Source organism: Rhinatrema bivittatum, chromosome 8 (genome assembly GCF_901001135.1).
Source record: "Rhinatrema bivittatum chromosome 8, aRhiBiv1.1, whole genome shotgun sequence".
NCBI lineage: Eukaryota > Metazoa > Chordata > Amphibia > Gymnophiona > Rhinatrematidae > Rhinatrema > Rhinatrema bivittatum.
Window position 1 is genome coordinate 72737424 of NC_042622.1, and position 23939 is coordinate 72761362.

At 44.2% G+C, this 23939-nt stretch overlaps 1 protein-coding gene across 1 annotated transcript in view; it reads right to left on the reverse strand.

The window, feature by feature from the left end:
* Nucleotides 1–23939, reverse strand: part of LOC115097189 (fer-1-like protein 4) — a 359866-nt gene that overhangs the window by 115533 nt on the left and 220394 nt on the right. Inside the window, exons 22-25 of the mRNA XM_029612774.1 lie at nucleotides 18734–18886; nucleotides 18064–18247; nucleotides 11287–11411; nucleotides 8387–8521 (exon numbers count right to left, since the gene is read on the reverse strand). Of these exons, the coding sequence (XP_029468634.1) occupies nucleotides 8387–8521; nucleotides 11287–11411; nucleotides 18064–18247; nucleotides 18734–18886 (597 nt within the window). The remainder of the gene's footprint in view (nucleotides 1–8386; nucleotides 8522–11286; nucleotides 11412–18063; nucleotides 18248–18733; nucleotides 18887–23939) is intronic.

Genomic DNA, 23939 nt, shown 5'->3' on the forward strand with positions numbered 1-23939 from the left:
ACAAATAAGGTGAAGTATTTTACTAGCCTACATGCTAGTTAAATACCTCACCTCGGTCATACACACAAAATCGACCTTCACCAAGTACAGAAAGACCACAAATTATAAATATGGAAACAGAAACTGGAATGGAAACCCAAAAAAGCCACTCTGCATGCAGTACAAAACTAGAGAAATGGAAACAGAAATATAGCACCTAATATAGGATCTGCAATAATGCACACAAACTAATCCACAGAAAGTTAAACCTGCATTATGGCATGCACTCAGATAGAACAACCCTACCTATAAAAAGGCAACACTACAAATACACCTCCAATTAGGAAAACAGAAAAAGCCAAGCTGCTATACATCCCCACACAGAAATAATTGTAAAACTATATGAATAAATGTTTCAAAACAGCTGGGGGAAGATTTTTTTAAAAAGCGCGATCGCGTACTTTTGTTTGCGCAGCAGGCGCAAACAAAAGTACGCTGGATTTTATAAGATACGCGCATAGCCGCACGTATCCTCTAAAATCCTGGATCGGCGCGCGCAAGGCTGCTGATTTTGGGCAGCCTGCGCGCGCCGAGCCGCGCAGCCTGCCTCCGTTCCCTCCGAGGCCGCTCCGAAATCGGAGCAGCCTCGGAGGGAACTTCCTTTCGCCCTCCCCTCACCTTCCCCTCCCTTCCCCTACCTAACCCACCCCCCCGGCCCTATCTAAACCCCCCCTTACCTTTGTCCCTAGATTTACGCCTGCGAGAAGCAGATGTAAATCTACGCACGCCAGCGGACTGCTTGCATGCCGTCTTCCGACCCGGGGGCTGGTCCGGAGGCCTGGACCATGCCCCCGGGCCGGCGCCACGCCCCCGGTCCCGCCCCCGAAACGCCGTGTCCCGCCCCGAAATGCCGCGTCATCCGGTCCCGCCCCCGACACGCTCCCAACCCGCCCCTTCAAAAAACCACGGGACCTACGCGCGTCCCGGGGCTCTGCGCGTGCCGGCGGCCTATGCAAAATAGGCGCGCCGGCGCGCAAGGCCCTGCTCGCATAAATCCGGGCGGATTTACGCGAGCAGGGCTTTTAAAATCCGCCCGCTGATGAACAAAATAACATCTAACAATTAAAATAATTAAAAACTCTCAAAAATTCTCCAAACACCAATAAAATATTTCAAACACATTACATAATAGCCAATAATTAAAATGGCAATCAAGAAAAATGAACTTAAAAAGCCACCTTTACTTACCCTCTCCAGCAATCCTCCTACTCCTTTCCCTTGGAGGCCACTCCAGAAGCAGCAGTAGTGTCCTCATGGTCCTCTTCCTTAGGGACCATAACTAGTCTCTGTCTCTCTCTCCCTCTCATATATATACACACACACACACACACACACCAGTGACCCCCTCAGGACCAGTTTATGTCTCTCACACAGCAATCATCTCCCCGACAAGTCTCACTCTCTCTCTCTGTCTCTCTCTCTTCTCTCTCTCTCTCACACACACACCATTCACCTCCCTGATCAGTCTTTCTCACACATAAACACTTCACCTCTCTGACCAGTCTCTCTCAATCACACAATGCTCTCTCTCTTACTTGCACACAGGATATTAATCACACATACTTTCTCTCTCTGTTTCACTTACACACAAGTTCTCAAACATGTGTTCTCTCTCTCTCTCACTTACAAACAGGTTTTCAATCACACATATGCCCCCTCTCTCTCTTTTACAGCCACAGCCAGCAAGAAACATGCTCCATCTCTCTCTTACACACACAGAAGCACCCTCCCTCACTTACATACACACACAGAAACACCCTCCCTCTCTCACATGCACACCACACATACAAGCACCCTCCCCCTCTCACATACACACCACACACAAATACCCTCCCCATCTCATATACACACCACACACACACAAGCACTCGCCCCATCTCACATACATACCACACATACACACATACAAGCACTCTCCCCATCTCACATACACACCACATAAACACACACAAGCACTCTCCCCATCTCACATACACACACACAGAAGCACCCTCCCTCTCTCACATGCACACCACACACACAAGCACTCTCCCCCTTTCACATACACACCACACACAGAAGCACCCTCCCCTCCCACATACACACACAAAAACACCCTCCCCCTCTCACATACACACCACACACACAAGCACCCTCCCCATCTCATATACACACCACACACACACACTCTCCCCATCTCACATACACACCACACACACACACACAAGCACCCTTCCCATCTCATATACAAAAGAACCCTCCCCATCTCGCATATACACCACATACACACACAAGTACCCTTTCCATTTCACATATACACTGCACACATACACACACCACACACACAAGCACCCTCCCTGTCACACATACACACCTCACACAGAAGCACCCTCCATCTCTCACATACATACACACACAGACACAGAAGCGCCTTCATGATCTCAAATACATACACACAATCACACACACACACACACACACACACCGGCCCCCAGCTGAATAGCTCCAGTCTTTGGCCCTGCCGGCCTGGTCTCCAGCGATGGCCAGCAGCTCCGATCTTTGGTCCTGCGGCTGCGGCTAGCACACAACACACCTGCCAGTGCTTGGCAACACACTAGTGGGTTGCGACACACCGGTTGAGAATCGCTGGTGTAGGATATAGTACAGAGAATCTATTGGTGGCGTTGAATGATTCCATTTTTTAGTTTTTGGATAAGGGTGAAGAAGTGGGGTTAATTATGTTGGATCTTTTTAGGGCTTTTGATCTGGTAGATCATGAGATTTTGTTGCAGAGATGTAGAGAGTTGGAATTGCAGGGATACATTTTGAGATGGCTCTCCTTTTTAAAGGATAGATTGATTGAAGTATGAGTGAAAGGAAAGAGTGCGAAACCTTATAGCCTAGATTGTGGGGTTCCACAGGGGTCTCCATTATCCCCCCTTCTTTTTAATATTTTTTTTTCAACCATTGGGTCAGTTGATTTGTAGCTTGGGTTTTAATGGCTATATTTAGGCAGATGATGTGCAATTATAGTGTGCTCTTTGGGAATGGATCCTTTAAAATGTTTGGGTAAAGTTCAGGAGGGTTTGAATATCTTGGGTGAATGGATGAATACAAATAGGTTGGTATTGAATGATGGCAAGACTGAATGGTTGGTTTTTACAACAAATAGGCCAGAGAGAGTTTTACAGTTAAAAATTGGGGAGATAGGCTGTGCTAATTCTTCAGAAGTTGTCCTTTGACTTCCATATCTCTTTGATGATAAAGAGGATCTTTCTAAAACTAAAACAGCTGAAGAGAATTAGGGGATGGGTGAGTTAGAGATATTTCGGACCATTGTAAAAGCATTAGTCACCCCAATATTTGATTATTGTAATGGGATTTTGTTAGGAGTAACGGTGAGAAATTTGTGTCATTTATGGGTAATGCAGAATATGACAGCGAGGTTGGTATTTGGCTGCCTAAGAAGGATTAGTGTGAAGCCTCTTTTGACCGAGTTACAATGGTTACCTATCAGGGAAAGGATCATATGTTTAAGACCCTGATGTTTAAAGCTAATAAATCCCAAGGTGCAATTTATTTAAGGCATATACAGAGGCATATACCAATTCAAAATTTACATTCAGCAGAGGTTATTTTATTTGAGGTACCAGGGCTGAGACAGGTAAAAAGGGAGGGGTTCCGAAAGAAGATGTTTTCAGTATCCACTGTCGTTATAGTGGACTGTTAAATGGTTTGTCCCTGAAAAGATTCCCTTTGTAATTTATTACCCCCTGTCATCCCAGCAAAGGGCCCTCCCCCCCCCCCCCCCCCCCCACCCCGTTGGCTGCATTTGCTAGATTACACTGACACCTAGTGGAAATTACTGAAAAAGAAGATACTAGCATTAATTATAAATAACTTTCCATGAAATACCATTTTAAATTCAAACAGTTGAAGGAGTAGAGCAATGATGGCTGGCACAGTTATCAAGATTACAATAAGAGGTTTACTACAGGGAGAGCGAACACCAACATGAATGTACTATCCCATTTACCCATTAGGGATGAACCTGAATATGAAAATTCCGAGAAAGACTTCCTTAAGTTAGAACCTGAAAAGATCAGAATTGTCTCTGAGATAAAGAAAAGAAAGATTGAAATTCACTCAAACCTGTTATGACTAGAGCCATACGTCACAAGTCTTCTTCTCATACACTAAACTACTCCATGGAGTACTTGAGGGAGCTGCAGTTGGAACATGATGAACTGAAGGTGGTCATCTGTGCCATACTAGAGAATCAGTCACCTCAAACTGATGGTTGGTCAGAGAAATGGAAGAAACTCTGGAAGCAGCATATCAGACTTCTCTTTAAGAATGGTCTACTTTATCAGAAAATCTGTGATCCCAGAGATATGCCACCTTTGCAATTTATAGTACCAGAGGCATTACAGTGAGAGATCTTTGAAGCTAAACACAATTTTGGAGGATACTTTGGCATGGAAAGCATGATAAAGATAATACTTGGCCTCCATGGTGTCTGATGTCACTCAGTGGGTACAGCAGCATTAGCAATATCTGTTAACCAAAGACCTGTTCCTAAGAGAGAAGGCAAAAATGCAATGTTTTGAAGTGTTTTTCCGATTAGAAGTGTTGGCAATGGACTTCACTGTTCTAGAATCAAGTACTAATCGAACAGAAGATATATTAGTCCTAATGGACATGTTCACCAGATTCACATTGTTTACACCCACTTAGAAGTATATGGCCAAAACCACCGCCCAAGCCATAATGCAAAACTGGTGTTACGCGTGCCGTCCACAGCAGACCCGCGGCACGACCCCCTCATCTTTCTACTGTAACTCCAGCCACTGGTTCCTCCTAGCTGGCGGTGGTGGGCCATCAGCTTCGTCCTCGGGCCTCCCCTAGTGCCTCCGGCTCTGCCACAGTCCCCGGCATTCCCGGTCCTGCTTCCACTTCTCGTCGGGCCTCTCCGCATGGCCCGTGGAGAGACGCTGCTACTCGCTCCACACCCCTCCCTAGGCGTGCGCACACCATTGACTCTTAAGTAGGGACCGTGGCCGGAACCTAGCCACGGCCCCGGATGATTACGTCAACCTAATCTCAGTATTTAAGCTCAGGCTCTGCTCCCTAGCATTGCCTTTGCAACAGGTCCTCTCGCTGGTCGAGTACACGTTGCTTCTAGAGATTCGCCTCAACCTTGCGTTCCTGTTCCTCGTTGTTCCTGGTTCCTGTCTCTTCATTCCTACCCTGCTTATGCTTCAGATTGACTACACGGACTTTGTCCTCGCTTTGCCTGACGTTAATACTGCCTATCTCCAGACCCAGACCTCTGCTTTGCCTGACTACGGTACTGCCTAACTCCAGACCCAGACCTCCGCTTCACCCGACTATGCTACTGCCTATCTCCAGACCCAGACCTCCGCTTCGCCCGACTACGCTACTGCCTATCTCCAGACCCAGACCTCTGCTTCGCCTGACTACGCTTCTGCCTATCTCCAGACCCAGACCTTTGCTTTGCCCGACTAAGCTACTGCCTATCTCCAGACCCAGACTTCTGCTTCGCTTGACTACGGTACTGCCTACATCCAGACCCAGATCTCTGCTTCGCCCGATAACGCTACTGCCTATCTCCAGACCCAGACCTCTGCTTCGCCTGACTACGCTACTGCCTATCTCCAGACCCAGACCTCCGCTTCGACCGACTACGCTATTGCTTATCTCCAGACCCAGACCCTGCTTTGTTCGACAAAGCATTGACTATCTTCGTGATCAGACTTCAGCTTTACTTGACTATGACAATTGTGTGTTGAGTGAAAAAGAACTTTCTCCGATTAGTTTTAAATGTGCCACATGCTAACTTCATGGAGTGCCCCCTAGTCTTTCTATTATCTGAAAGAGTAAATAACCGATTCACATCTACCCGTTCTAGACCTCTCATGATTTTAAACACCTCTATCATATCCCCCCTCAGCTGTCTCTTCTCCAAGCTGAAAAGTCCTAACCTCTTTAGTCTTTCCTCATAGAAGAGCTGCTCCATTCCCCTTATCATTTTGGTTGCCCTTCTCTGTACCTTCTCCATCACAATTATATCTTTTTTGAGATGTGGCGACCAGAACTGTACACAGTATTCAAGGTGTGGTCTCACCATGGAGCGATACAGAGGCATTATGACATTTTCCGTTTTATTCACCATTCCCTTTCTAATAATTCCCAACATTCTGTTTGCTTTTTTGATTTCCGCAGCACACTGAATAGACGATTTCAATGTGTTATCAACTATGACATCTAGATCTCTTTCTTGGGTGGTAGCACCTAAAGTGGAAATACTGAAGCTCTGCTGACGTCACCATCCGGGGCTGCAGCTTGGTTCCCGTCATGGGCCCTACATAAGCATTGGTGATGCATGTGCGCCTAGGGAAGGGCGCAGCGCCAAGTAGTGGCGTCTCTCAGCGGGCCATGCGGAGAGGCCCGACGTGAAGCAATGGACGTGGTGGCTGGACCAGGAACGGCAGGGACTACAGCTGAGCCGGAGGCACCAGGGGAGGCCAGAGGACGGAGCTGGCGGCCCACCGCTGCGAGAGAGGAGGAACCAGGAGCTAGAGTTACTGCAGAGAGGTGAGAGGGCCATGCCGCGGGTCTGCCACGGATGGCACGCGTAACAACACATTGGAATCTTGCAGCCAAGCTGGGGCTTGCCCAAACAGTTCTGGCATGATCAGGCAGAGTTTCTTGGTGTGTTTTAAAAAAGTTAGTCTCTGTTACATGTTACGTTGCTTATGGCTGACAAAAATATGACATGAATTTTAAAATCATAAAAACGTCTGTCCAGCAAGAAAATAAGGGCCAGATTTTCAAAGGATTTATGCACATAACCACTCCTGTGCGCGCCGAGCCTATTTTGCATAGGCCCGGCAACGTGGGCAAGCCCCGGGACACGCGTATGTCCTGGGGCTTTGTGAAAGGGGCGGGGACAGGACTGAGGCCTCCAGCACAGTGGCTGTGCTGGGGGATTGAGCGCCGGTGCTCAGCCGTCACGCGCAACCTATGCCTGCCCAGAGGCAGGTGCAACTTATTAAACAAAGGTGGTGGTGGTGGGGGGGGGGTTAGGTAGGAGAAGGGATGGGAAGGTGGGAGGGAACGGGGAAAGCCATCTGGGCTCCCCTAGGGCTCGGCGCGTGCAAGGTGCACTAGTGTGCACCCCTTTGCGCGCGCTGACCCCGGATTTTATAACATGTGCGCGGCTACGCACGTTATAAAATCGGGCGTACAATTGTGCGCGCCAGGTTGTGCTCACAAATGTATGCCCGCACGTACCTCTTAAAATCTGGCCCTATGTGTACGCAAGATTATGTTTTATAATTTCACAATTATTGTAACACAAAATTGGCCGTTTCTCAAAAACCTTACGTGACGTACAAATTTTAAAGTAATATCTGTGATCAGCATCAAAAAATCTATTTGGAACACCAAAAAGCCTGAAGGAAACAAAAACTTTGTTTACCAGTGTAATCTGGACCTTAAGGGAAATGTCATTTTTAGAATGTGCTACTCTCTTCCTGCAAAGCTGACTACCAGATCTACATGGTCAACTACTTGCATAATCTCTGGGATGAAGTCAAAACATTTACTTAGTTTCTCCCTCAAGAAAAACAAGAAGAATTTCACTCTTCTAATAAGGAGAAGAGTGAGATGCATTTGAGAGGGTTCTGGTATGGCCAGTGACATTCGTAAAGTTGCATGGTTGTAGGTATTAGGTTTTAGAAATGATGCATAGAACATGGCCATGTTGTGCTCCAGCGAGAAACCCTTTGGAAGGAAGGTGAAGGAGGCAATGGATCTCATTAAGCAGTACCAAACAGACTCTCTCTTCTTCCAACTCTTAGTCCTGGGGGAATTCTGCGCTACTGCGGAGTGCAGAATTTGCGCAGAATCCCCCCCCGTGCACAATTGCCATTTTCTGCGCAGAAAATGGCAGAGGAGATCCCGGCACGCTGCGAACGGCGCACGCAAAAATGAAGGCCCAGGTTTTCACAGTTACTTGTTAATCTAACGTTACACAAGAGATTGTGGTGCAACTAGTAATGTCAGGGATGACATTAATTTTTAGTGGAGAGGAAAATAAGACAGTGACAGGAACATTTTAAATGGTTTCTTCTTATGCCTGGCTAAGGTTAATTTAAATAACAAATGGGGACATGAAACAGCTTGGTGTGACTTTCTTTTTAAAGTTAAAGGGGAAATGCTTAAACAGTATAAGAAAAACAAATGTCCTTTTGAAAGCCACTCGTTTAAGCAATGTAATGCTAGCTTCTCTCACACACACTGCCTCACCATAGAAATTCACGTTCTTTAGTTCAATACTTACAAATTTATCAGAATCAAAGATATTGATGATGATAATTGGGGGGTCGTTCTTTAAATCCTCCTTATTTCCATTTATCAAAAGCTGATCAAACAGAAGCAGCTCATTCCACATGGGTGCCAAAGTCTCTTCCTGAATCTAAGGGAATTCAAGTCATTATCAATAATGAACAAGGATTATTAAACATAGGTGAAAACAGACCTGGAATTTCAAAATGGTACAATGCTGACAACACTATTCCCAAAGATCCTTTAGATCAGTGATCCCCAACCCTGTCCTGGGGGCCCACCAATCAGTCGGGGTTTCAGGATCTCCACAATGAATATGCATGAGAGAAAATTTGCATTCACTGCATCCATAACATGCAAATTTTCTTCCATGCATATTCATTGTGGAGATCCTGAAACCCTGACTGGCTGGTGGGCTCCCAGGACATGGTTGAGGACCATTGCTTTAGGTTATGCTATCCAGAGCCTTAGATCCTGGTAGGGCTGCCTATGGTGGACAGGCTGGGTTTCTGGGGAGGGGGTCTGTGACTAACTCCATGACATCTCAACCTTCACTTTCTCCCTGATGGAAGCACAAATGTGCTATGGTCAAATTGATCAACGATTATAGGTTAACTTGCTTCAGGGTGAATCCTCCAATTATCTCAGGTTCCCTGCCATTGATTTTAGGACATATCCTGATTAAACATAGTGTGGTAACTGGTGTGCAACAGTGTCCTCATAGTAAACTCTTCACATGCCAATGCCCTCCCATGGATTTCATCACTTCTCATAACCTTGACTTCATAGAAGACAATCATACTTGTTTGTAAGGAATCCTAGGGTAATGATGATTCTAAGAAGCATACAGTGTGTTGCAAAAGTCTTCATACCATTGTAAATTTTTTGCATTCTGCTGACTAAAAAGTTTAAGTCAAAATGCATTAAACTAGGAATTTTTTTCACTGATCTACATAACATATGCTACACTTTCATTATGAAAGAACAATTAGAGAAATATTCTAAAAGTAATTGAGAATAAAAAAAAGTCTTGATTGCGTAAGTCTTCACATCCCTTGATTCAAATACTTGGTGGAAGCCCTGGCTGCAGCAATAACAGCCATCAGTCATTTAAGATAAGTGTCTACGAACTTTGCACAGCAGGATAGTGTAGTTTTTGCCCATTTTTCTTGGCGCACTAGCTTTAGCTCTTTCAAATTTGGCTGGGGATCATCTGTGGACTGCAGTCTTCAAGGCTTGCCACAAATTTTCTACTGGATTCAAGTCTGTCCGAGCCACTCAAAAACATTCACTTTCTTCTTGCTGAGCCACTCCATTGTTGCTTTTGGTTTGGGCTTAGGATAATTTCCTGTTGAGAGGTGAATCTTCTCCCCAGTCCCAGGACTATGGCAGACTGGAATAGATTTTCCTCCAGGATCTGCCTGTACATTGTACTTTCCATCTTTTACTCGATCTGCACAAGCCTCCCTGTACCCGCTGCTGTAAGGCATTCCCACAAGATAATGCTGCCCCCACCATGCTTTACTATAGAGTTGGTGTACTACAAGCGACTCCTGCCATTTCTATGAGGAATCAGCCTGGGCCATTCTGTTTCAGGGTCTACTCTCTGTTGTTATGGTGCTGTCTGGAGAACTCTCACAGTGCTTCCCCTCTGACTACCAGCTGGTGAATTAAAAAAACAAACAAACAAACACTGAGTGGGAAAGATAGTTGGGTAATTTTACCTGATTATCTTGAGACAAATTTTAAGCCTAACCTAACCTGCTAGGTTTGCTGTGAAAAATTCACCAAATCTGACTAGATTTAGGCCTGTTATTTGTATGACTGGAGTTGTGCAGGTAAACTTAGATGGTTAGTGCTGAAACTCCATGCTGACCATCTATGATGGAAAGCTGCCCTGAATTTTAAACTGGTTAGATTTATGCAGCAAACTTATTAAGTTTGTTTGGATAAACCTTTTGAATGTTGACCCCTAACTGCACAAATCTAAGTGGCCCTTTCCCACCTTTTTTTCTGAGGGCCTACTTTACGGCTGCAGCTGGTGAAGGCTACCTATCTCCAGCTTCCTGCTTGTTTTCTGTTTTCTATGTGCTTCTGTGACTCTTGGGATGGTGCGCAGTTTGTTTCCCTAGTGTACTTTGCATATGCATATTGCCCTAATGTTAAAATAAAGAGGGTATACCAGATTTCAACAATATCAAATGTTATTACCATTTTTTATAAAATAATTACAAGAAACTAAGGAATAAAAAATTGGGCCACAGGGGTACCTGTATTGTAACAGGTAATGGCAAGCACAGTATCCCTGGATTGTGACAATGCTATGCTGGGCTTTAGATTTAATGAGTGTGTAAAACTGATAGGCTGAGGCCTATAAATCATCCACTCACAGGTGCTCTGGAGGTTAAGGGGTCAGTGTCACAGGTGCTGAGGAGCCCGCCATCTGTTGTAGAGCGGAGGCCGTCTACTGCATAGTGACATTGATCAACTGCACCTCACTGATCAGCCCTTTAAGTTCACTCCACTGCTCTGCATATGCTGCAGTATTTGCTCCCAGACCCTACAGGTGTTTCAGAGCCAGGTCCTGTTAGAGGACAATTAGCTCCTTCACAAGTGCTGGCCTGAAAAGTTGAGGGCTATTCCGGTTCAGAGACTCCAGAATGTGCAGGACCTGTATAAGGTTAGAGGTGGGGGAAGAAAACCAGAGGGCCCTGGAGGGCAGGTCTGCCAGGACTGGCCATGAAGCAATTAAAGAACTATATATATATATATATATATATTTTTTTTTTAATAGAAGGGAATGCCTGTAAAATGTCCATTGCATAACTTTAGGCCAGTCCATGGACCAGTAACTCCTGGTCATGATTACTCAGGGATACAGCACTGTAGACTTACCATGGTGGTCTGGCACTGTGTTGAAAAGATCACTTTTGCGAAGGGATCTGAGAGACCGTTGTCATCGGCAGGGAGGATGCCACGAGCTTGGTACAGATGTGCCCGCAGCTGGAAGTAACAAAAGTCTGCCAAAAAAGAAGCACTTATGAAATCATAAGATATTAATTAATACAGAGATCCTGGTGTATTTAATTGTAATTAGAAAAAACCCCCCAAGAGATACAAAAAAAATGCAGTCACCCTGTTGCTCATCAAGCAGCAAACCCTCAATGCTTGGTCACACTCTTATTAAAGAAGCTATTCACCCTGCCTCACATCTCTCAGTGCCTCTTACCCCTCAGCTACACTCATTATAGAAGCAAATCACAGTCAAGAAACTTTATAGCATGATCATTTGCACATGTGTTGTCAAAGTAATTCATAATGGGATAAAGTTTCAAAGCAAGGTAGCTATCTAATTATTATCATTATTATTAGGCAGTTAAATGGTTAGATCAGCCCGTCTTAAAATCTAGCCCCGCACAGTGACTAGATCTAGCTGCTTTAATTTCACTAGATGGCTAGACTTAGCTGCATAAATTCTGTGCAGTGATGGAGGCATGGTTGGGAGAGAAGGGGACGACTGCTAGCACTAATTTCAGCATTGACTTTCCCAGAGGGGAAAATACCGAAGGATTTATAAAGCAGCTGTAAATGGCATTGCCATTTTGTGAATCCCATAGCATTTTCCCTGGTGGCAAAATACCGTGACAGTAAAGGGCTAAAAAAAATCGCATGATGGCGGTTCCATATATTAAAGGGGGCCGATGGCCCCAAATATCTCCCCACCAAAGGTGGAAAAAAAAAAACTACAGGGGTCTCCAATTACCCCCTGTTCCCCCTTACCCTAGAGTTGGCTGTAGAAAAACAAAAAAAAAATTAATAATAATAATAATAACATTTTTACAGGTCCAGGCCAGATTCCACTGCCCAATCCTTTTAAGTTAAAATTATGCCCACTGAGGCCAGCCAGAACCCCCTCCCCCTATGCTAGTCCACCCTCTGGATCTCCCCAGCAATTACATTTGAAGCCCTGGTGTTAGAGTAGGGCCTGGAACACCCTCTAGGCTCTGTGCCTGTGGTGACCATTTTTCAAAATGGTGCCAGCTGCTACTATCATGAGATGGGGGTAAAGGCCAAGCCTGGCTGGCTGGCACCATTTTGAAAAATGGCCACAGCCAGTCCCAGAGCTCTGGGCTCCTCTGTACCACCAGGGCTTCATATGTAAATGCTGGGGGAGGGGAGTCTGAAGTGTATGGGGGTCCTGCCTCGGAAGGACAGAATTTTAATTTGAAGGGGAGCAGTTGGGAGTAGGGGGGGGGGCAAGGCATGGTACGGACCTGTAAAAATGTTATCTTTTTATTTATTTATTTATACTATGACTGTCTTCCGGGGTGGCAGGGGGAGGGACTGGGATAGGGGGTTTATGGAGATTCCCAGGGTTCTTCTGGGGCCATTAGCCCCTTTATCACATGCCCTGGGAGCATTAGGATGTGTATTAGCATCCTGATATTTCCGGAGGAACTTAGCTACATTAGGCCATTTACTGTTGTGGAACAACATAAAATCAACACATAACAAATATATAATATAATTAATGCAGAACAAAAATATAAATTCAATATAAGCAATATAATAGTGCAATCAGTACCTCAAATATAATGCATTACTGTCTGATAAACAGCCTAATGCAGCTTTGTAAATGACTCCTTAAGTTAAATGGCTATTCTTGTTCACAGAGATAGCTGGCTTAAATCTAACTCTACTTAAATCTACTTAAATCTTAAATCTACTTAAATCTACTTAAATCTACTTAAATCTAAATCTACTATTCTTCCAAGACTTCAGGACAGTTCTGCAATCCCTACTATTTGCTAAAATAGACTATTGCAGCGCTCTCCTTCTGGGTCTCCCCAGCTCATCCACTAAACCCCTACAGCTGATACAGAATGCCGCGGCAAGAATTCTGACTAACACCAACTGCGGAGAACACATATCACCCATTCTCCGTAACCTACACTGGCTCCCGGTGAAATACAGAATCCTTCACAAATCACTCACTTTAATTCACAAATCCATCTACAATCATCTGCATCTGGACCTCAAATTCCCTCTCAATCTCCATATTACCAACAGACCGACCAGAGAAATATATAAAGGAACCCTACAGGCCCCACCTACAAAAGCTACTCGCCTCACCTCGACCAAAGATCGATCCTTTTCTACAGCAGGCCCAGCTATCTGGAACAACATCCCATACGACCTCAGACTGGAACCCTGCCTATTAACATTTAGAAAAATACTCAAGACCTGGCTTTTCCGCCAGGCCTTCACAAATCCCTCAGACACACATTAGACGACTAAATACCTGTCTTGAACAAAGGATCTCCATTCTAACTTCAAGTTCTGAATAAGAGCCTACCCTGACTCATTAACTGTTGTTAATATCCTAATCACTACGTTCCTTAAACATTTTTGCTTTCTAGCAGTCTTTGCTTCCAAGTTTACTACCCCTGTTGAATGTAACTTTGTTCTTCCTATTTTTACCTACGGTTCTTGTTACAGTTCCCCCTTTCCATGTAAACCGATCTGATATGGTCCTCAACCATGAAGGTCGGTATAGAAAAGTGTTAAATAAATAAATAAATAACTGGCCGAGTTTTAGGGAGTTAACTATATCAATCAATCAACTTTTTATCTGTTCCCATTTTTACAGTGGCTCATGTAACAACTGCCACATGGATCTTTTTAGGTCTTCTTTTTAGACAGTATGGGGTCAATTTTCAAAGCTGGCAGATTAAGTAACTAAGGGGGTCATTTATCAAAATGCAATAAGGCCTTTAATGCATGCGATCGCACCATATCGTATGGTGTGATGCAAATTCAGAAAATAGGAGGAGAGGTGGCTGGGTTAGCCTGTATGTGAAGAGCTATTGCACAGCTGTAATGCTGATTTTAACTACACCTCTGCTGTAAGGTTTCATTGCCCTTTGTGATGTCTCCTGTAAGACCTATTTCAAGTGAATTGAAGGAGAGAGAGAGAGAAAGAAAGAGAGAGAGAGAGACTGGCCATAATGTCATGGCCCATAGGTAGGTATTTGTATCCCTATGGTAGCCCCACCTAGTAACTCGAGGTGGGGATTAGGTAAGAGTGTAGGGGGTTAGGGGCCACTTTGACATTCTATGTGATACCTACGAACAGAACAGTGGTCTCTTGTGAAGATTTGATGACCTTCGGAGTGAGGAAACTCACTCCAAGATGAGATTTGGGCAAGGTTCTCTCCACCTAGCTTGATGGACTCTCTACCTGGGTAACATCAAGCTAGGTTGAGAGAACATTGCCCAAATCTCATCTTGGAGTGAGTTTCCTCACTCCGAAGGTCATCAAATCTTCACAAGAGACCACTGTTCTGTTCGTAGGTATCACATAGAATGTCAAAGTGGCCCCTAACCCCCTACACTCTTACCTAATCCCCACCTCGAGTTACTAGGTGGGCCTACCATAGGGATACAAATACCTACTTATGGGCCATGATATTATGGCCAGGTGCACTCTCTCTCTCTCTCATTAACAATGGTCCCCCAGTGGTTGAATGCAGGAAATACAACAGGTCAGCACTTACTGCAAAATCTGAAAAGGGTATCGCAATTTGCACTAACTTAGCTCTTCGCACAGGTAATTAGCACAAATTGCAATAAATGCTATATTAGCATAAAACACACCCCTTTTGCTATCGCATGCGGTACTTACCGCATTTTGATAAATCCAGGCCTCAGCTGGTTAGAATTTCATGCTAAGTTATGATGTGTATTCAGTGGCACGGCTAGCTTAGCTGTACAATTTATGTGGCTAAGTCCAAATATCGGCAGTTAGCTGCATAGGTTTCATGGCTAACTCGCTCCGCCCTGATGCACCCACCTCCTACCCACAGCTAATGCGGTTAATGCTTTAGCTGTATAAGGGACTTATATGGCTAAGTAGCATTCAGTGAATGTGGGCGCATATTCAGTGGCCACTATTTAACTGCATAAGTCCTGCTTATCCAACTAAATAGCTTTGAACATGCTTTGAATATTGATCTCTATGGAGGAAAGTTTAAAAGGAGTTACGTGTTAATTTAATATATTGTTATAGCAATTATAAAAAATATTTACGCAAGTGCATTTACACGTGAATATCCTATAGACAATTGAATGGATATATTGGAGCAATTTTCAAAAGCCCTCTTACACGGGTAAAGTGCATTTACATGTGTAAAACCAAATTTAAGCATGTAGATGCTTTTTAAAATCAGGCCCTATCTTTTTACCCTGTGTGTCCTGATAGAATATGCACACCAACACTATGATTTTGCAGTCAGTACCCTGAAACACCTCATTCCTCCCTTCCTCTCAAAGTGACACTCAGTATAAAGCATTCACCCTTTCATATTCCAGATCTCTCCTCATCTCTATAATCGTTCATTGTGAAGCACTCACTGTCCCATATCTCCTAGCTTCCTCATCGCCCAGTGACAACCCTCCTAAGGCCATGATTGCTGACAAAGTTTCAGGCTTGAGGACAAATCCAAAATACAGGCTTTTCCTTTCTACCTCCACTCACCTCCACCTTTTCAAATTTACCTGCTCCCTCTAGGCCTCCAGTTGCTTCCCCAAGGCCAGCCTACCACACCTTTCCTTTACTCCTTCCCATTTCATGTCTCTCCTGAAGCCGTGCAGTGCTGACAGTAGCAATCTGTGAGCAAGTGCAGGTGGCCCTTGTCCACTTGCAGGCTTCCATGTAGGACAGGAAACATGTGCCAAAGTGGGGAAGGCACGCAGTCCTGAGCTTAAGCACTGAATGCTGCTGTACCTAGTGGTAGGAGCAAGGCTGCCCCAACTGCTTTGGGAGAGACATGAATCGATAAGGAAAGGAAATAGGGTGTATCCACAGAATACAGGATATCCCCTTGCCGAAAGTCATACCAAACATTGCCACATTTGAAAGGTCAAGCATCCTCCACCTCCCCTCCTGCCCTCCTCCCTGGCAGTCAGATCAGCAGCAATGAAGGCAGACTGGCAGGGTGGGGACACAGTAAGCATTCACTCCAATCCCTGCAGCTGCTTCTCTTCCCCTTTCTACATTTCCTGTTTACAAAGGAAATGTGCACCATGGGGTTAGAGTAGCTGAGGGAACAGGAAGCACACAAATCACTATGGGCCTGCCATACTTCTCTCACTCTACCCATAGTATTGTGTCCCAAGAAATTAAGAAGACCTGAAGGAGAAGCAAGGAGAAGAGAGGAACATGATGAGATACAAAAGAGTCTAAGGAAAGGGAGGAGAGAAAGAGAGAGAGAGAGAGAGAGGAATCTAAGGGCAGGGAGAGAGGAAGAGGATTTTGGCACTTGATGAGGAAATGCAGAGGAACTGTGTGCAAGATGAGAAAGGGGCAGATGGGAGCTACAGAAGTACCTGAGGGAGATGAAGAGAAGGCAAAGAGGAACCTAGGTACAGATAGAGAGAAATGGGAAGGGGTAGATAGAAAGGAGCCGGGAAGGCGTAGAATGGATGGGGAGAGAGGGAAAGAAAAAGAGCAGAAGGGAAGATGAAAGTGATGGGGGAAGGAGTAAGGAGTAAGGATGATAATGCACCACATCATCTGCACATCCTCACTTTTTTAAAATCCTACAACTGCCCCTGTGTGTCACATATCTCTGTGTGGTCAGATTGAAAAAGAGGACAATTGTGGTCCTGTTCTTGCTAAAGCAGGACATAGAACAATTTCTTTAAAAACAGGATTGTCCTGTATAAAGTAGGATAACTCTCCATTGTAAAAGGAAATGATAAAGGGGATGGAACGATTCCCCTATCAGGAAAGGCTAAAGAGGTTAGGATTCTTCAGCTTGGAAAAGAGACGGCTGAGGGGAGATATGATAGAGGCCTATAAAATAAGTGGAGTGGAGCAAGTAAATGTTAATTGGTTGTTTACTCTTTCGAAAAGTACAAAGACCAGGGGACACACAATGAAGTTACTAAGTGATATGCTTAAAACTAATAAGAGAAAATATTATTTTATTCAACACATAATTAAGCTTTGTAATTTGTTGCCAGAGGATGTGGTGAAAGCAATTAGTGTAGCTGCGTTTAAAAAAGGTTTGGACAAGTTTCTGGAAGAAAAGTCCATTAACCATTATTAAGGTAGAGTTGCAGAAATGCATTGCTTATCCCTGGGATAAACAGGATGAAATCTATCTACCCCTTGGAAACCTGCCAGGTATTTGTGACTTCAATAGGCCACTGTTGGAAACAGGATACTGGGCTTGATGGATCCTTGGTCTGACCCAGTATGGCAAACCTTATATACTTATGAAAGGGGAGAGGTGCAGGGTCCCAAGGGAAGGGGGGGAATTGTAATGAGGAATAACTGGAGCTGTGGGATAAGAGAAGGGAATCTGGGGACACAGATTTAGAAGTTGGGGGTTTATTTGGTGCCTGAGCTTGCAACTCCTCGAGCCCCATTAATCACTGGGTATGGGCTGCATTCCCAGTTGGCAGCACCTTCATAGGGCTTACTTACAGCTCCTAACCTCCCAGCCACAGCTTTGGTTGAAGCCTTTGTATTGGCTCTTTTCTGGCTTCTGATTCTGGGAGAAAGACAGAAAAAGCCAGGACTGCTTTCAATCAGAAATTAAAAGTAAATGAGGGATGAACAGAGTCGTATCCCCAGTCTGTAGACAATGAATGTTGTTTCCTCACCATCCTTGCTGAGCCTGCTGGGTGGCATATTAGTTGGGATATCGACAATCTGTCCGGCCTTCTCATATATTGGTTTAAACTCCTCAAGCAGATCAGCAGTGCAATTCTTCGCATATTTGGTCACCCCAAGCCAAATATAGATTTCCATTTTAGCAAATATTTCTCCATTGTAGGATCCTGGTGTCTTGGCGCAAAGAAAGAGAAAGTCAAATTACATTCATGCCAAAAAAAAGAAAATAAAAAAGGAGTCAAAAAATGTTAATTACAACCCATACAAAAAAAAGACCACCTTACCCAAAAACAGCCTAAATAAAAGTGGAGTGGGAGACCACCATACGCAAACAACATCACGATGGAGGTCAACTATATATGGCTTTTCTTTATAATCAGAATTCTCCCCACATCTGCTAATCTCCACAATCCATATAAATATAATTTGATTTTCCAAAAATGCTTTCCCACATGGTAACTAAGAAATGTGCAACGTGACAGGTTACACTGTTAATAACAATCCACAAAAATTTCCTAATGAAACATCATCACTTATCCTACTCTGATGAAACACCTGACACGGCTACCGGCGTTCCATTATAAGACTGCATCAAGGGCATACATTAAAGAGTCAGTCATTTCAGTTCTTGTTTTTAGTATGAATTTTTATTTTTTTTACCTTAAAGAAAATTGTATGTATCTTCCCACAGTCCTTCCCTTTTTCTTCTTCCACCACAGAGTAGAGCACATCTTGAGCAGGAATTCTAACGTATGCCACACGCTTATTATTACTCAGCATCCAAATTATTACATCTGGAAGAGTACACTGGGGCTGGAAGACACAACATTTCCCCCAAAGTAACATTATATTATAGCAGCAGGACAGAGATGATTTGTGTTTGTATCATTTTATGGAAAGTGGATTTTATTCTGTTGTAAACTGCTGTGATCCTTGGCATGCGCAGTCTAGAAATAATCCGAAATAAATACATTAAAGTTGAGTTTAATTTAGGGTAATACATGTGATTAATTGCCTTTCATTGTAAATAAATGGAGAATAGCCTGGTGGTGAGAGCAACAGGGCTATGAGCCAGAGAAGCTAGGACTCAAATCCCATTGCCATTCCTTGGACAAGTCGCTTTACCCTCCATTGCCTCAGGTACAAACTCAGATTATAAACCCTCTGGGGACAAGGAAATACCTACAGTACCTGAATGTAATCTGCATTGAAGTGGCTGAAAGGCAGAATATGAATAAAAAAAATAAATCACTACAATGTATTATATATACATAGTAATCTAACGTATGACAGCAGAAAGTGAGCAGCTGGCCCATCCAGTTATTTCTGTCCACTCTGCAAGGATATATTCCATCTGCCAGCCACAGAGCATGACAGCTTGTAAGATCTTTCTCATTATGCAGAATAGTTTTGCCATTTTCTTATAAATATAGATACTGCAGTTAAATAAATAAATAAATGCATACAATAAATGTATATTCTACCATCTTGGGCAGATGAGCATACAGGATCCCCTACTTAAGTACACATCCAGCACCCCTCCCTTCCTATGTTTAACCACAAGGATTTATAATAATCTAAACAGCTACCAATACCAGCATGGCCACTGCCAAATATTTGGCCTCCTTGACCCTCTGGGTAGCCCGCCCAAAATAACCAGCTGCATGAGCACCTGCATTTCTGCTAGGACTTCTAGTTATTATTGTACTTGCAGTCTGCCAGACATACACAGCTGCTAGTTTTATTCTGTCATCACAGTCTAATCTAAATAGATACCAATACAAGTGTTTACCTCCCACTGACACTCCTAGTGACCTTGGGAAAGTCATGCTATATCCTATTACTTCAGGTACCCACTTAGATTGTAAGCTCTTTTAGGGAGAAATGTACCCGAATATTAATAATGCTGTAAGCATTATTTGGAAAGGTGGGGTTAAAAATCCTAAATCCAAATTATTGCTATTGTTGCCCGAACATCTAGCTTCCGAGGTCTCCTATACAGCCTACCAGACAGATTTAGCTAAGTTAGAGCCTGCATTTCCAAGTAGGATTTCTAGTTATTAATATGGTCGCATCCTGCCAGATAGACCCAGCTGTATGGTTACCTACATTTCTGCTAGGACTTCTGATGATTTTTCCAATTCACTCTGACTGACCTAATGGTTCCATTTTTCAAAGAGTTTAGGATCCTAACATTTGCAGTTAGGCACCTAGATTAGACCTATTGAAAATGTACTAGGTCTGAGTCCCTAAATTTAGGCTCCTAGTTTCATTAGGCTCTTAAATTTAGAATCCTAAAAAACGGGTGGCTACGGGGATGGGGGTAGGGCGGAGAAACAAAGAGGATCTTAGCACTGATTTTCAGAACTAGGCACCTAATTTAGGAGCCTAAATCTAGGCAAATAATTAGCAGACCTAAATTTAGTAGCCTAATTTTTAAGCTTCTAAATTGATGTGAATTTTTAGCTGAAAATGTAAGCATTTAAGTTCAGCGGAAAATAGGTGCCCAACTTAGGGACCTAAATTTAGGAGCTCAGCTTTTTTTTGAATATCTGCCCCAACATTTGTTGAATCGTCTGAGTAGAGTACTTTAGATGCAGTCAGGGTAACTTTAAAGCAAGCACATGCACACCTATATTCACATTTATGTGACTGCCAGTGCACATGGGTATGAATTTTATATTGTCCGTGCATGTGAGAGCACATATAAAATAAGGTTATTCATGTGTATGTGTGTTCCTAATTTTAAGCATTTACATAAGGAAATATTATTCACGTATTTTGCTTAGCACTTGTTGGCTTTTAAATGCGCAAGTCAGCACATTTTGTACCATGAGCACAAGAAGAAAATTATCAGTTTTACCAATTATCCCACAAGATTGCCCAATCTGTCACTAGGTCATCTAGACCCTCTGGGCTGGATTTTCAAAAGGTTACGCGCACTGGACCTATTTTCAAAAGGCCCGGCGACGCGCATAAAGCCTCGGGATGCGTGTAAGTCCTGGGGCTTTACTAAAGGGGCGGGGTGTGGGCGGGGTCAGAGTCTCCAGGCACAGCAGCCATTTGCCATTATGCTTGGGATCGCGCCCAGGGCTGAAGAAAGTTTTGTAATAAAAGACAGAAAAAGGAAAAGGTAGAGGGGAAAGGGCGGGGGAGGTAGGGGAAGGGAAGGTGAGGTGGGGGGGTAGGGAACGGGGGAAGGCAGCATGACTCGGCGTGGGCTTGGCACGCACAAGGTGCACAATTGTGAACCCCCTTGCGCGTGCCGACCCCTGATTTTATAACTGTGTGTGTCTGCACACGCATGTTATAAAATCAGGCATACATGTGTACGTGCCAGGTAGTGTGTGCACATGTACGCCGCACGCACTGCTTTTAAAATCTACCCCTCTGGTTGTTCAGCCTGTACTCCCCCCTGTTTACCCTGACTCTTCAGCCTGTCAGTATTTGGCTATAAAGGATTCTATTCTGATTTACACCTTATAAATAGCAGAAGTAAATATGCACAGGTAACAGCTGTACATGTGTTGCATGCATATAAATGTTGGCCCCGCCCCAGAACACCCCTGACCTACCCCTAGCTCACCCCTTTTTTATGTGCGCAAAGTTATTTCTGTACCAGTACTTATGCATGTATGCGCGGGATTTATAAAATACCACTAGTGCAAAAATGTGCTATTTGAGCGTACATCTCTTTTAAAATCCACTTTTAAGGAGGGAATTTTCAAAGAGTTCTGCAGTGGTCATGTGCTTAAAAATAGCATATACATGTGTAAGTAGCATATATGCACATATATGATATTTTATAAACCACATGAGTATGCATGCACTTGAAGTATCATGTATAAACTTTAACAGCTTGTCTCACTCTAATCCTAGGATTTTTATTTTATTTATTTATTTATTAGTTTTTTTATACCGTCTTTCGACAATGCCATCATAACGGTTAACAAAATAGTGCGTCAATTGGATTACAATCATTAAAGTTAAAATAGAAAATATATAATATTCCAAAAATAAATTTAAAATTTAACAATTAACAATAAATTGCACATCAGGAAAATGCAATAAAATCTTAAGATCTTTATCTAATCTGCCTTACTACTACTCCAAAATCTACTTTTCCCTCAAGGTCTCCAATCTCCACTCTACCACTGTGGAACCTCTTTATCTGTACTGGATGGGAGGTACCAACAGCCACGGAGCAGGAAGAGACCCGAGGCCTTGCAGTGCTGCGAATTTTAGGAGTTGTCCACTGAAACCCTAGGCTGGCCTTCCCAGCACATACAAAAGGTGCAACCCTGAGTCTCCTCTGCAGTCTTCTCTGATCCTGGTTACTGAGCTGGTGTGGCAGCCCTTGATCTTTCTTCCTGCTCCGCAGTTATTGGTATCTGATGGTTTCATCAGGAGCTGACAGTCACAGAGCATGAAGAGGCCCGAGACCTTGTGAGGCTGAGATTTTTAGGAGGTGGCCAGGTGGATAAGTGACAGTGATGGTGGGTGATGGCATCATGGCAGCGCTGGGAAGAGGTGGAGGATTGGGAGAAAAGAATGTGGGTAAGGGGATTGTGGGGATTGGTGTGATGATGGGTGGGGGTAGTGTGAAGCAATGAGGGGTTTGTGGGGTGTGAATGATGGTGACAAGGTATTAGGGGGAAAGGAGATGGGACAAGGGCAGAGAGAAAAGGTTGGAGAGAGGATGGATGGCTGGGGCAGATGACAAGATCAAGCAGGTGTGAGGTTAGAGGAGAGAGGAGGCGCTGAAGAAGAAGAGGGGTGGGGGAGAGAGGTAGAATCCTGAAGGGGGGCTGGGGACAGGAAGAAAGAGGAAGAGGCTATGAAGAAAGGCCTTATAGGGAGATATCTCATGTTTTACCACTGAATTACCAAATACGAATCATAATAGCCAAGAAACATGCAAATAGATGCTGACAGGCCCCAAACACTGTCAAGCAAGATAAAGTACTTTTGCCCAGATGAACCATAAAACAGCACTCTCTTAGTGGAAAAAGAAGAGACCTTGCCCTGATACACTGAAGAATGTTTAAATAAAAAAGCAGACACAGATACAATGTAACTTAAGCTCATAAGTAGGAGTCATGGATCAGCCAAGGCAAGTCCAGAAGTCAGGAAGACCCCCACCCTTGGAAGAAGGGGGAGCAGTCAGAGACGGAGAAAAACATTCTGGCATAACAGATTGGCATACAGACATGGCAGTTCTCCCCCCGAAGAAATGGGGAGGGGGAAAAAAGACCTGAAACATGGCAGGACACCCCCAAAGAAATAGGGAGGGGGAAAAGACCAGCAATGCGTCAAAGACCCTCCACCCACCTCGTGGTTATGCATGAATTTATGCATATTTATCAGCTGGAAAGTATAAGATGGGGGCAAAGAAGAAGAAGGAAGCGAAAACCTTAGGGGCGACCCTGAAACCAGCAAAGGACCCTGGGATCGAGAGGCTGAGGGGCAAAACCCTGAAAGAGTGAACCCTAAGAGTAACCCAGAAAGGAAGAGCGAAAGGGGAGTCCTAAGCAGACCAGCACCCCCTGCTATTGATGAGGGAGAAGATTAGGTGTGACCAGGAGACTGGAGAGAGGAGACGCCCTGACGAGAGACAGTGGTGAGCAGTCTGAGGCAACGGGGAGCAGAGAGCAGCCCGACAGCTCTGCCAGTACGGGAAGGAACCCAGAAGCAACCCCAGACAGCCAATAGCTCTGCCAGAAGCTGTCCTAGAGTCAAGTTTCCTCACCTGCCCACATTCTCCAGCTCTCCTCTGCTTAGAGGTAAACAGGGGAGATCGCCTGAAGCTGGACCAGGGGTAAGTGAGTTAGCCATAAGTATTAATACATTAAGCAGGCTAAGCTTT